Source organism: Phascolarctos cinereus, unplaced genomic scaffold (assembly GCF_003287225.1).
Source record: "Phascolarctos cinereus isolate Bilbo 61053 unplaced genomic scaffold, phaCin_HiC Scaffold_2;HRSCAF=192, whole genome shotgun sequence".
Classification (NCBI taxonomy): Eukaryota; Metazoa; Chordata; class Mammalia; order Diprotodontia; family Phascolarctidae; genus Phascolarctos; species Phascolarctos cinereus.
This window is the reverse complement of record NW_027555625.1, coordinates 264,666,246-264,678,517: the sequence shown is the minus strand read 5'-3', so window position 1 is coordinate 264,678,517 and position 12,272 is coordinate 264,666,246. Positions and strand designations below refer to the sequence as shown.

Below are 12,272 nucleotides of genomic sequence, written 5' to 3'. Positions count from 1 at the left end.
GTGGGTCAGGGCTGCTGGTTGTTAAAGTGGAGGAAATTAATGCTGATTTCCCTAGTGGAGTCATAGAATTTAGCTTACCATTGCTTCTGTTTCCACAGTGATACATTGTGTCTCCCAGGGTTATGAATTCTTCAGTGTTGTGGACTTGAAAGACAGTGACAGATAAATTAGTCAGATAGTCTAACTTGTGGGTTTGTGATTACTCTGTTCAAAGATAGAGAATTCGTTATCTTGATGCTTGTTGTTTAAAACACCAAACTTTTTTCCCTCCTCTCTTGGAACTGAATTCAGAATGGAAACCTGGAGCCAGATTCAAATCGCATTTATTTTTTTTTCTGGTTCCTTTTCAGGAATGAAAGCTCTTACTCTCCCTCAGCTGGAAGGTCAGGAGGTATCAGCGTCCAGCACGATCTCTTTGAGGAGAGAGGGGATCAGTACTTAAATGCTTTTGACAAGAAGGCCCAAACAGACTTTGACAGCTGTGTCTCCTCTCAAAGAATAGGCCAGGAGCTTTTGTTTTCACCCCAGGAAAACATGCAGGAGGCAATTGCTTCTGGGGTTCACCACACTAATCTCAGGTGCTCCCCGTTGGAGTCTGACTTTGTCCCAGGTGATAAAAAGCCAGAATATAGCAGTTGGGATGTTGGACATCAGCAGAAGCCCCCTGACACAGCTAACAACCTAGATGAAGAGGCTGCTAAGGAAGAGCAGGCCTTCAGCTCTGACCCATGGAAGAAGGAGGGCAGTGTCAGCAAACAGCCTGCCTCAGAAACCGAATGGGTCCCTGAGAACCGAAACACAAATAACCAGCAACAGGAACAAATCGGGAGGACTCGGAGATCTGGTCCTATTAAGAAACCTGTCTTGAAGGCTCTCAAGGTTGAAGAAAAGGAGAAGGAACTGGAGAAAATTAAGCAGGAAGTGGGGGAAGATAAATTCCATCTAGCCAAAGAGAAGGAACCACTCAACAAAGCTGAGAATGATGGGACTGATGAGGGAGATCCTACACTGGTCAACTCTTCACATTCCCTGCTGTCTCAGAAGGGCTCCTCCCAAACTAGCACAGGCCATGAGGCTGAAAAGTTGGAGGAAGAAGAGAAACCTGATAAGACCTGGGAGACCAAGGTGTCAAGGGAGTCCAATGATATTCCTCCAACAAAGAGGAATAATTGGATTTTTATAGACGAAGAACAAGCCTTTGGAGGCCGAGGTCAGAATAGAGGCCGTGGCAGAGGTTTCAGAGAATTCACTTTCCGAGGTAGGGGCCCTGGTGGAAGTAGCGGCAGTGTTTGTGGTAGTGGTGCTACCATTGGTGGGAGAGGAATATATAACAACCAAAGAAGTACCCGAGGGCGGAGTCTTCGTGAGTTTAATCAGTCTGAAGACTTCCCCAGAGGTAAGCCCCGACGCAGAATTGCCAGTGAGACTCACAGTGAGGGCTCTGAATATGAAGAACTTCCTAAACGGCGCCGTCAAAGGGGATCAGATAATGGGAATGAAGGCTCCCATGTGGAAAGAGAAGAGAGTGAATTGAAGAAAGGTGATTACAAAGACTCCTGGCGATCTAACAAGATCTATTCAGATGACCATGGTAGTCTGGATACTAAGAACAGAGCCCCTCGAGCTTTTGGCCGAGCACTCCCCCCAAGGCTGAGTAACTCTGGGTATGGACGGAGAAGCTTCGTGTCAAAGGAGTCATCCCATTGGCAGGGCAAAAGCAGTGGAGGTTCTTGGCAAGAATACAACAATGGTATGTCCTCAGATGCTTTTGGGACTCGAAGACAAACAGACCGAGACTATATCCAAGATAATTACAAACATTCTGATTCATTCAGTGGGAGAGGCTTTGAAGACAATCACCTGGATGATAAGAGGTCCTTTTTCCAGGATGATTATGCAGATTCTGAAAATGTAGAAAACCGGCCCTTCCGAAGAAGGCGGCCCCCCAGGCAAGACAAACCTCCTAGATTTAGGCGTCTCCGACAAGAACGAGAGTCCTTAGGCCAGTGGGGTACAGATGAGGGACCAAACTTACTTTCTTCTGGTCAATGGCCAGGAAGGCCAAAGTTGGTTCTGGCAGAGAAAAGCAACCTGTCTGGCCGGAGAACCCCTGAACTGTCCTACCAGAATTCTTCTGATCATGCCAATGAGGAGTGGGAGACAGCATCTGAGAGCAGTGACTTCAGTGAAAGGCGAGAGCGGCGGGAAGGTGGAACGGCTGAGGCTGACCCCCAGCTGGATAGTAGCTTGTCTGGGACCAGTTTGGGTGAGAAGAGAGAGTTGGCTAAACGAAGCTTCTCTAGCCAGAGACCCCTAGTGGACAGGCAGAGCCGAAAGATGGAACCTGGAGGGTTTGGAGAGAAGTCTGTAAGGCAAGGAAACAACGGATCTGCCACCCGCTATGAGACCCAACAGAATGGCACACCTTTGAAAGCCAAAAGGTAAAAAAACACAAAACCCCTGTTTGTTTGTTTTATTTTTAAAAAATACAAAGAAACATGTAGAGCTTCATACATTAAGTTAGACATATCTATCTATCACATGTTTGACATGTGTCAGATGGTCCCTAACTCCCTGTAAAGTTGCATACCAGAAATGTTAACTGCTGAGGTTTTTTCTCCATCAACCATAAGCAGTGTTTTTCTGTTGTTACTGCTGTGACTGTAAAGCTAACACTCTCTCTCTCTCTCTCTCTCTCTCTCTCTCTCTCTCTCTCTCTCTCTCTCTCTCTCTCTCTCCACCAAGTATCTTTCTGTGGTTCCAAAGATAAAAGTAAAGGACTGCCTTATATCTGACCTGTATCCTAGAGAGTCTAGCATCCTTCGTGGTGTCATAAGCCCTGCCCAGGGGATCACTGCAAGGAAAGCAGTTTTTCTTTGCAACAAGATAATAAGCAATAGCTCATTTATTTCTCTACTCAAAGCTTCTCTAGTCAGCAGCCCTGGTTGGGGGAGATTTGCAGCGTTTTGGCTACACTGAGTTAGCTTTTCTAGGAGTCTTGCCTCCCACCAATAGGAGAGCAGGTAATTCTCCTTCTGGAATGTTAACTTGGTGCAGCAGGAGACGGGGAATAAAGAAAATAACTGTCAGCATTTGTCTCTGCTGTTGCTTCAGAGCCTGGACTGCCTGATAGCTCTACAAGCATATCTCTGGTAGAAACTTTGAAGTGTATATTCTATTCTCAGGCATTACTGCTCCCCTGGGAGAACCTGCAGGCTGCTCCTGGCTTGGAAAGATATGGACTGCTTTATTGTTGATTTCCCTTAAATCCTCTCTCTTCATAGAACTGAGGAAATGAATACTCTTGAGATCTGTGGAATAACAATTAATTTAGATGCTAAAATGGAGTTTATGCTCTCAAATGTTGGTCTATCCTAGCTTTAAATGCCCTCAGCTAATGATGTTTAGAAGAACTTCTGATCTCTGTTCCTTTCCTGGTATTTCTGTAGGGTTCTACTAGAGGGAATAGCCAAAAATAGATTACGGTTAGAATTGTAAAACGTGTTCAGAAAGGGCATTTTATTCCTTTAATTCTCTTTTCTTGTGCTTCTGTGCTGAATCTGACAGGCATGTGGTAGAGAAGAGAAGTACTTTTAACTGAGAGTAATCATGGAAATAATGGTAACAAGTAGCATTCACATAGCATTGTAAAGTTTGCAAAACACTTTACAAATACAATCCTGAGACGTAGGTGCCATTATTAACTCCATTTTACAGGTGAAGAAACAGAGACAGACAGAGATTAAATGATTTGCCCAGGGCCACACAGCTAAGTAAGTGTATGAGGTTGAATTTGAATTCAGCTCTTCCTGACTTTAGGTCCAGCACTCAATCCATTTCGCTTACCTAGCTTTTATAGGATCCATATCATGAATGTATGATATTGATGAGTCAGTGCTTAGTAGCATATTAATTTTTAAGACTGTTTTTATTATTTTTTTCTCAATCACATGTAAGAACAATTTTTAACATTCTTTTTTTAATGATTTTTGAGTCCCAAGTTCCCTGCCCTCCCCATTCCTTGAGAAGGCAAGCACTTTGATGTAGATTATACATTAACACAAAATATATTTCAATATTCATGGCCCGCGCTGATTACAAAGAACTCTAAGTAGGGTACTGTGTGTGGGTGTGTGTGTACTAAGGTTATTTCTCTTCTTCTGTTGGCATATGGCTTATCTGAGTTTACTCATACTCTTTTCCCTTTGCAGATCTCCAGAAGAGGTTTTACCTGGAGGCGTTGGCAACTCCAACAGTGGGAGCAGTCATTCCACGTATAGTCTGGAGCGAGTTGCCCACACCAACTCTGACCTTACCGAGTCACCGGTGAAGAAGCCAGAGAAAGAATCCAAGTTGGCTGTTCAAAGGGCAGGCGAGAAAGGAGAGGCCCTTCCACCGTTTGACCTAAGTTATGGAAGTGAGTTTTTGATGTCTTTGGAAATTAGTACAGAGAAAGTGGAGCAAAAACAAAGCAAGATCCAAGAACTCGGGGCAGCTAGGTGGCGCAGTGGATAGAACACCGGCCCTGAAGTCAGGAGGACCTGAGTTCAAATCCGGCCTCAGACCAAACACTTGACACTTACTACCTGTGTGACCCTGGGCAAGTCACTTATACCCAATTGTCTAAAAATTTAAAAAAAAAAAGACCCAAGATCTCCTGTCTTTAATTTGGCAGGCTATCCCTTCACTTAATGGAAGACTTAGGTATCATTTTTCAGTTAGTATTGGATATGGTAAATGAGGCAGTGGTTGATGCAGCAAAGATAAATGTCAGGAGGTCTTTGCCTAGATGGTAATAGGACTGCTCTTTGATACTGTTGGGTTAGTACCTGTACTGCAGACAAAGTGAGGTCTTAGCAACCTAATGAGAGTAACTTAATGTTCTGAGATTAGGACATTTTCCTATAACAAGGTACTTATTGACTTGTGGAAAAAATCTTTTTCCCCTTCTTCTAAAACTGCCATTCAGATACTATCATAGACAATCGGGTTTCAAACCCTGGAGAAGAAAATGACGTGGGTTCCATGGTGAGTGAAGGCTTCATTGAGGTTTTAACTAAAAAGCAACGTCGCCTGATGGAGGAAGAGCGGAGAAAGAAAGAGCAAGCTGTCCAGGTGAGTAGAGCTGGAAAGGTAGGAAGAGGGCAGACAAGTAGTTTGATGCTAAAAAGAGCTGTGAGTAAATGATAAGATTATAGATAAGGCAGTAGAGCAAGGGCTTCCCTACTCCAAGGGCTAAGAAGCTATCTTGCTTCACTCAGTTTCTGAAAACAAATGTGTGAAAAAGCACAGGTAATACTAATGGGTATATGCAAAAATCCCAGGGAGTTTTGTGTGCACACTGCATTTCTTTAACTTGTTTAAGATTTTTCCTTTCTTACCTAGATAGTGAGTCTGATAGCATGAATACAGTTGGTTTTTTTTTAAATAGTTTTATATTTTTAAATCTTTAAAAAATGATTTAATATTTTATTTTCCCCCAATTACATGCAAAAACAGTCTTTAACATTCTTTTTTTTTTTCATTTCGAGTTCCAAATTCTCTCCCTTCTCCCCCCTCCCTCTTTGAGAAGGCAGGCAATTTGATATAGGTTATACATGTGCAGGCATGCAAAACATATTTCCGTGTAAGTCATGTTGTGAAAGAAAACACAGACAAAAAGAAAAGATAAGGCAAAGAAAAAGTATGCTTTGTTCTGCATTCAGATGCCATCAGTTCTTTCTCTGGAAATAGATAGCAGTTTTCATTGTAAGACCTCATGAATGCAGTTGTACTGCTTGTTTCCAGGTTAGACTTTGGATGAAGTCTTACAAAAAGGAAAGAAGCAGGACTACGAGTGAGTCTTACAGAGAGAGGCAAACATCTGGATCCTCTGAGCCTCCTCTGAGCAATCTCGAAGCCCGGCTTGAGTGTCTGGTGATTAAATTGGCAGGAAGGTCTTGAATTTTGTATTTCGGGCATAGCGTTTAGGCTCATTCTCTTTTAACTCTCTCTTTCCTCAGGCGCCCAGTAAAAGCCGTGCTTTGTCATCACGAATTCCTCCTCGATTTGCTAAGAAGCACAATAACCTATGCTTAGAGCAAGGGGATGGAGCAGTGCCCAGCAGCAGCCTGGGCACAGAAATCTGGGAGAGTAACAGTCAAGGTGAGCTCAGGTGGTCACCCGGTTGGGCCACATCTTACCTTTCCTCCTGCATGCATGTGGGTAGAATTTGGGCAACTAGTGGTTACAGAGGCAGCTCCTGATAAAGCCTAAGTTTAGACAACCTGCTACATTGGCCCTGTTTACTAGGGACACATAAAAGAGCCAGGTGGAGGTATGTTTAAAAAAAAAACAAAACACAAAAAAACCTCTGCTTGGCTACTTTGGTTAAACAGTGGCTTGTTAAGGATACTTTTATTACTGGAAAAATTCCTTACTGCCCACAGCATAATATGTTAGTGATCTTGACATATTTGAGCCAGTGATTTTCTCCACCTTCCTTATTTTAGGGGAGAAATAACAAGGAAGGGAAATGCACTACTGTTGTCTGTCAAAGATTCTGACATTCTTACATCTATAATATGTCCTTTCCAGCTCTATTTCAGTTACAATATTCAAGCAGTTTTTGGCTAGTGTCATTTGAAGGCAAATATAAATTCTGTGTACCTTACTTTAGAAAACAGATGTCTAAGCCAATTGTATTTCTGCATATTACCATTCTGTGTTCCGGTTGTAAATCTGAGTATCTTAAAATTGTAGTTTTAAGCTGGAAAAGCATGGATGTCCAGAAAGTTATTAAGCCAGGGGTGGATAACCACATGTGGCCCCTAGGTCCTCAAGTGCAGCCCTTTGACTGAACCCAAACTTCACAGAATAAATCCCCTTAATAAAAGGATTTGTTCTGTTAAACTTGGACACAGTAAAAAGGCTGAACCCAAGGATCTGGAAGGCCACATGTGGTCTCAAGTCCCCACCTCTGCCCAACCCTTCATTTTACAGATGGAAGAACTGAGACAGAGGCCACAAGTGACAGGGGTTTGGACTTGGACCCAAGGCCTTCTCACTGTGAATCCATTGCTCTTTATAATATTCTACACTGCTGCTTGTTTTATTGCTTTGGGAAAAATTCTGTTTCTAGGACATTGTAGAATGACTTTTGATAATGAAAAAAAAATTTTAATCCCATTTTTATCCTCTGATAAAATGTTTCTTGATACTCTGTATTTTAAAATATCAGTGCAGAGAAGAGAGGTTTATTTTTCTCTTTAACATAATTGTTTAAGGGAAAACAATACCAGGTTTACTGAATAGCTTACACTTTTTATCAAACTTCCCATGCTACTACAAAACCACACAGTCATATTTTCGTAGACTCTGTCTTAGTCAGGCTCTGTGATGGCTACTGGCGATAATCACAAGAGGATGTATTATAGGTTAAGGAGGAGGTACCAGTGCAGCAGAGACAATAGTTTAGAATGCAGGCATAAGAACACATTGAGTAATGCACGTGAACTGAGGTTAAACTGAAAATCATGTTCTGTGGAGCAAATCAGTCTCCTGGCTTATACGTTTATATTTGGATTTCTGTTGAGTTTCTGTGTAAAGGAATGTACTTGTATTAACCTTGAGAGCCTGCAAACCCAAGTTCTTCTAGTCTGTCGGCTGATGTTCCCTTACTTCATTTCTTCTTCCCTCTTAGCTCTCCCAGTTCAGTCTACCAGCGGTGATTCCTGGAGTAAAGCTGTCAATGCCTTTACCAGTACAGAGTCCAGCTCTACAGAAGTGAGTGGTCCCTCCCTTCCTCATTGTTTGTCAGTGCACTTGGTGTGATAGCTGATTCAGGCTGCTGCTTCTGTTCCGTTTGGTAATTCTCCCTGAGCTCTACCACCTGCAAAACTTGTGTCCCTCGAAATAGAGGCTGATTCTGGATTGAATTGAGTTCTGGCAAACTAGAGTTCGGAATTGGCTTTGCAGTCTTAATTTGTGATGCTTCTCATATTAAAGAAATATTGGCTACTTGTAGTGGGAAAGAACAATCATATAAAATAACATAACCCGGGTGAGGAGATGGGATCACTGGACATAGCAGTTGCTATCCTTGAGGACACTGGAATTTCTGGTTTGGGTCATAAGTGAAATGAGTTTGGCAGCCTCAGTTTAGGGACCATCTGGTTATGAAGATGTAGTGGGGTTAGTACATTTGGTAATCTCTCTGGAGATGCTGGGTACTAATAGTAGGTCATTTAGAGATCGAAATGGGCAAGAGGCACGGTGAGGTGTTTTGGGTTAATTGTAAGGATATCTCTCCCTTCTATCCTAATTATAAGTATAAACTTCCCCTTGCATTTTTCCTTTTTATTTAAGTTCGATGAGGTATGAGAGTGTTAACCCATTTTGTGCTTTGCATAGCAGGGTTTTAAAAGCAGCCAGGGAGATAGTGGCATTGACTTGAGTGCAGAATCTCGGGAGTCTTCTGCGACCTCCTCCCAGAGGAGTTCCCCCTATGGCACTCTCAAACCAGAGGAGATGAATGGGCCTGGCTTGGCGGAACCAAAATCTGATTGCCAGAAGGAGCAGGCTCAGAAGCAATCTGAGAAAAAGGTAATCTGCATTTGATAGCCCAATCTGAGAACAAAATGGCCAGGTTGGACATTTGTTTTCCTTGGGGTTGTATAGAAGCAAGAGTGTCGGCTTTCTTGGTTTTTGTGTCTTAGCCTCTCTGCTTTCCCCTTAAGGATTCAGAACAAAGTTCAGGACAGAACAAGGAGCACAAACCTGGACCCATCGGCAATGAGCGCTCTCTGAAAAACAGAAAGGGCTCTGAGGGTGGCGAGCGACTGGAAGGCAGTGTCCCACCTGTTAACGGGGTGGAGATTCATGTGGATGCCGTGTTGCCTGTTCCACCCATTGAATTTGGAGTCAATCCTAAAGTGAGGATTTTACTTTTGCTTTTCATTTCTTATTTTGGGGATGGGAGTTTGATAGCTTTTAAATTTGGTGCAAGGACAGGACAGAGTATGCTTCTGGAAATTAGAAGGAAGGGGTAGTTCAAGATGGGAAGGAGAAAAGAATACGGTCAAGTTTAAATATTATGAATTCTAGGTAGTATTAAATTGCCTAATAGATTTCATTACTGACGCAAACCAGGTTCTCAGGATGAATTTAGCACATAATGTTCACTGTCTTCATTAGGAAAACAATTGGGAATGGGAACAGGTGAAAATTCCTAAACCCTATGCCTTCATATGTGCCTTTGGAAAAACATGTGATTTTGTTGAGCACAGGGTGAATGTTTGGCTGAATACGTGGCTCTTTGTTCAATGCTTCTTAGTGGATTTTTTGGGTTGCTGAGTTTGGAAATCAGTTATATTTTTAGCACCCCTAAAGCATGGATCTGGACTGGTCTGAATGGGATGGGTGTTTCCTTCTTTCAGGACTCTGATTTCAGCCTGCCTCCTGGCTCTGCTTCCAGTACTGCAGCAAACCCAGTTGTCAAACTGCAGGATGCCTTGGCCAGTAACGTAAGTGTAACCTACCTCCTACCTTCTACTTATCCATCTTTCATTGTTTGGATGTTAGTAATACAGAAATAATATTAAAAGCATCTTCATTTTCTTGAGAATTAGCTCAAGTGAATTTTCCAATTATTCTTTATAACAACTGCTTTAGAGTGCATCTGTCCTTTTATAAGGGCCTCTTTAGATTGTTCCATCCATAGCAAATGGATTTGGACCATGGAGTAGAGGCAAGCCAGTTGCAATGTCTACATTGCATGTCAGTAATTGGCACTTTCCTGACCTTAGTCATCTGTGAAATCTTCCATTCCTGCCCAAGGACCAGTTTCTAGGTATATTTCATGCAGCCTGGAAAGTATTATACTTGCATGTTGAACCCTTTGAGCCAGTATTGTTCCTCAGAAATTTGAGTCAAATCCAAGCCACTTAAGTCATGAAATGGAGCTTGCTCAGATCTAGAGAGTGTAAATTGATGAGGTATGAAGTGTTATTCCCAGGATCTCCACTAAAGCAAAAGAAAACTTATTTTGAGTTTGTTAACGTATTCCATTAGCCACAAGCAGATCAGCTTTGGGGTACGTGTGCCAAAAAGTTAAGACTACTGTTTCACTCAAGCTTTCTCCTAATTTCCTCATCGTTTTTCCTTTATAGAGACTTTTTCTTCCACGCCATACTCATGACCTTCCCTTTTTGCTCTCTCCAGGCAGGGTTAACACAGTCTATTCCCATTCTCCGACGAGATCATCACCTCCAGCGGGGCATCAGCCTGAACCCGATGTCTTTCCCTACAGCTGACCTCACTCTCAAGGTAATGAGGGCAGTGGTACTGTTTGAATGACTGAAACCTTATTTATTTTAAGCTGTAGGGAAGACAAATTACCCTGGATAACTGGCCTTCGTCCTGGTTTTCCTCTTATATTTGAACTGTCAGAATTTCCTTGAGTAGCTATATGTATATATGTGTGTGTGTGTGTGTGTGTGTATCTGCTCTTATTATCTACTGCTATCACTGCTAGTAATTTTTATCTTTCCCTTCCCCCCTTCCAAAGATGGAGTCTGCACGCAAAGCTTGGGAGAACTCACCCAGTTTGCCTGAGCAGAATTCTCCAGGAGGAGCTGGTTCAGGCATCCAGCCTCCTTCCAGTGTTGGAGCTTCCAGTGGGGTCAACTACAGCTCTTTTGGCGGAGTTTCCATGCCACCTATGCCTGTGGCATCTGTAGCACCTTCTTCTATTCCAGGTATCTTGTTCCCATCCCAATCAGGTTTAAAGTGCTCCTTCCAGGTTACCAAGAGAGACCTATGTTGTAGCAACAACCCTTCTTGCCTTGATTGTTTTTTTTTTTGAGTCTGTGTAAATATGCATTTCTTAAGTCCAGGTGGCCATAGATACCTTTATTTTATGATGAGACTGACCATCACTTGCTTACTAGTGCCTTTCCAAAGGCAAGTTTGACAGATGTGGTCCTAGGTCAGTTGTGGTAAAGTTGTACACATTGGTGCCCCAGAAAAGCAACTTTCTGTGAATGCAGATCATAGGAATTTTGGCCCCCCACCCCACTCACCAAAAGCATTGAGTCTCTGTGATGTATTCCAATAGATCCTTCTGACCCTTCAATGTGTACTCAATAAAAGGGAAATGAAGAGACAATACCTGAGAGACTTAAGGCTGCTTTTATTTTCATTCTACCATCCTTATCTGGTTTTTGCTAGACTCCTAAAGTTTGCTTAAAATGAGGACAAAGAAAGGAGGAAGGCTGAGGTCGAGTTCAGTTTTCTGTCCTCTATAACATTTAGGTCTGCCACCTCAAGTTCTAATGCCTTAGACCAAATCTTCCTGTTATACATACTAGCTAAAATAGCTTCTTGAAGCCTTCTTCAGGTACCAGAATCTAAAATACAAATACCGAACTACAGTTAGCAAGTTGGCTGGTTGTGACACCTGGCCTGCATCTTATCTGTAGCAGGAATGTTTCCAAACAGATGTTATTTGTGTAATGCTTTAGAGTATACAAAATACTTTACATAGAATATATTAACTGACTTGAGAAAAAGGGTGATGAATTCTGTAGGTGCCCTCTCACCTCTTCTTGTTCCTACTTTATAAGTGTCTAATTGGGATGGACGAAAGTGGGAAGATTGCAGAATTTTCTTTTTGATTTCTAATTTCAGGTAACCACATCCCACCTTTGTATCTGGATGGCCACGTGTTTGCAAGTCAGCCCCGTCTGGTCCCCCAAACGATACCTCAACAGCAGAGTTACCAACAGGTAAAAGCAGCCTAGAAATTGCCACAGTGTGAGAATGAAGGGACAGTATCGAGTTAAATACTTTTGAATTAATCCTTTCCTTCTATTAAATTTTCTTCCTTTTGGGATTCCTAACATACAACTCTTTTGAAATTAGCCCTCTTGGGGCAGCTAGGTGCATAGAACACCAGCCCTGGAGTCAGGAGGACCTGAGTTCAAATCCGGTCTCAGACCAGATAGTTGACACTTACTAGCTGTGTGACCCTGGGCAAGTCACTTAACCCCAATTGCCTTGCAAAAAAAGAAAGAAAGAAAGAAATTAGCCTCTTATTTCTTGGTATGATGACAGGAAAGAAGGCCTATTAGCTATTGTCAGGATGAAATGGTTTATAGAAGTAAACTTGCACTGATTTTGACAAGTGGGTCCTTATCTCACTTGCGTAAGGATTAATTCTGGAGGTTTTCCTCATTGAGTTAGTGGGCCTTCCTCTCAGTTCCTATGAAACCATATTCAAGATTGGTACTGGG

The 12,272-nt window shown here is 42.4% G+C and overlaps 1 protein-coding gene and 1 non-coding gene across 9 annotated transcripts in view; both read left to right on the top strand.

The window, feature by feature from the left end:
• PRRC2B (proline rich coiled-coil 2B) overlaps positions 1–12,272 on the top strand; it is a 100,802-nt gene that overhangs the window by 77,599 nt on the left and 10,931 nt on the right. For 5 of the 8 annotated variants that reach the window (XM_020973514.2, XM_020973512.2, XM_078149986.1 and 2 more), the window contains exons 16-26: positions 351–2,441; positions 4,212–4,417; positions 4,970–5,115; positions 6,003–6,144; positions 7,682–7,764; positions 8,392–8,583; positions 8,718–8,912; positions 9,417–9,503; positions 10,201–10,305; positions 10,547–10,736; positions 11,668–11,765. In XM_020973514.2, coding sequence (XP_020829173.1) covers positions 351–2,441; positions 4,212–4,417; positions 4,970–5,115; positions 6,003–6,144; positions 7,682–7,764; positions 8,392–8,583; positions 8,718–8,912; positions 9,417–9,503; positions 10,201–10,305; positions 10,547–10,736; positions 11,668–11,765 — 3,535 coding nt within the window. The remainder of the gene's footprint in view (positions 1–350; positions 2,442–4,211; positions 4,418–4,969; positions 5,116–6,002; positions 6,145–7,681; positions 7,765–8,391; positions 8,584–8,717; positions 8,913–9,416; positions 9,504–10,200; positions 10,306–10,546; positions 10,737–11,667; positions 11,766–12,272) is intronic. The other 3 variants (XM_020973516.2, XM_020973513.2, XM_078149987.1) reach the window with 1 other exon arrangement.
• LOC144456045 (small nucleolar RNA SNORD62) lies at positions 11,074–11,157 on the top strand. Its single transcript, XR_013484951.1, has one exon. It is a non-coding gene; the product is annotated as a small nucleolar RNA SNORD62 (small nucleolar RNA).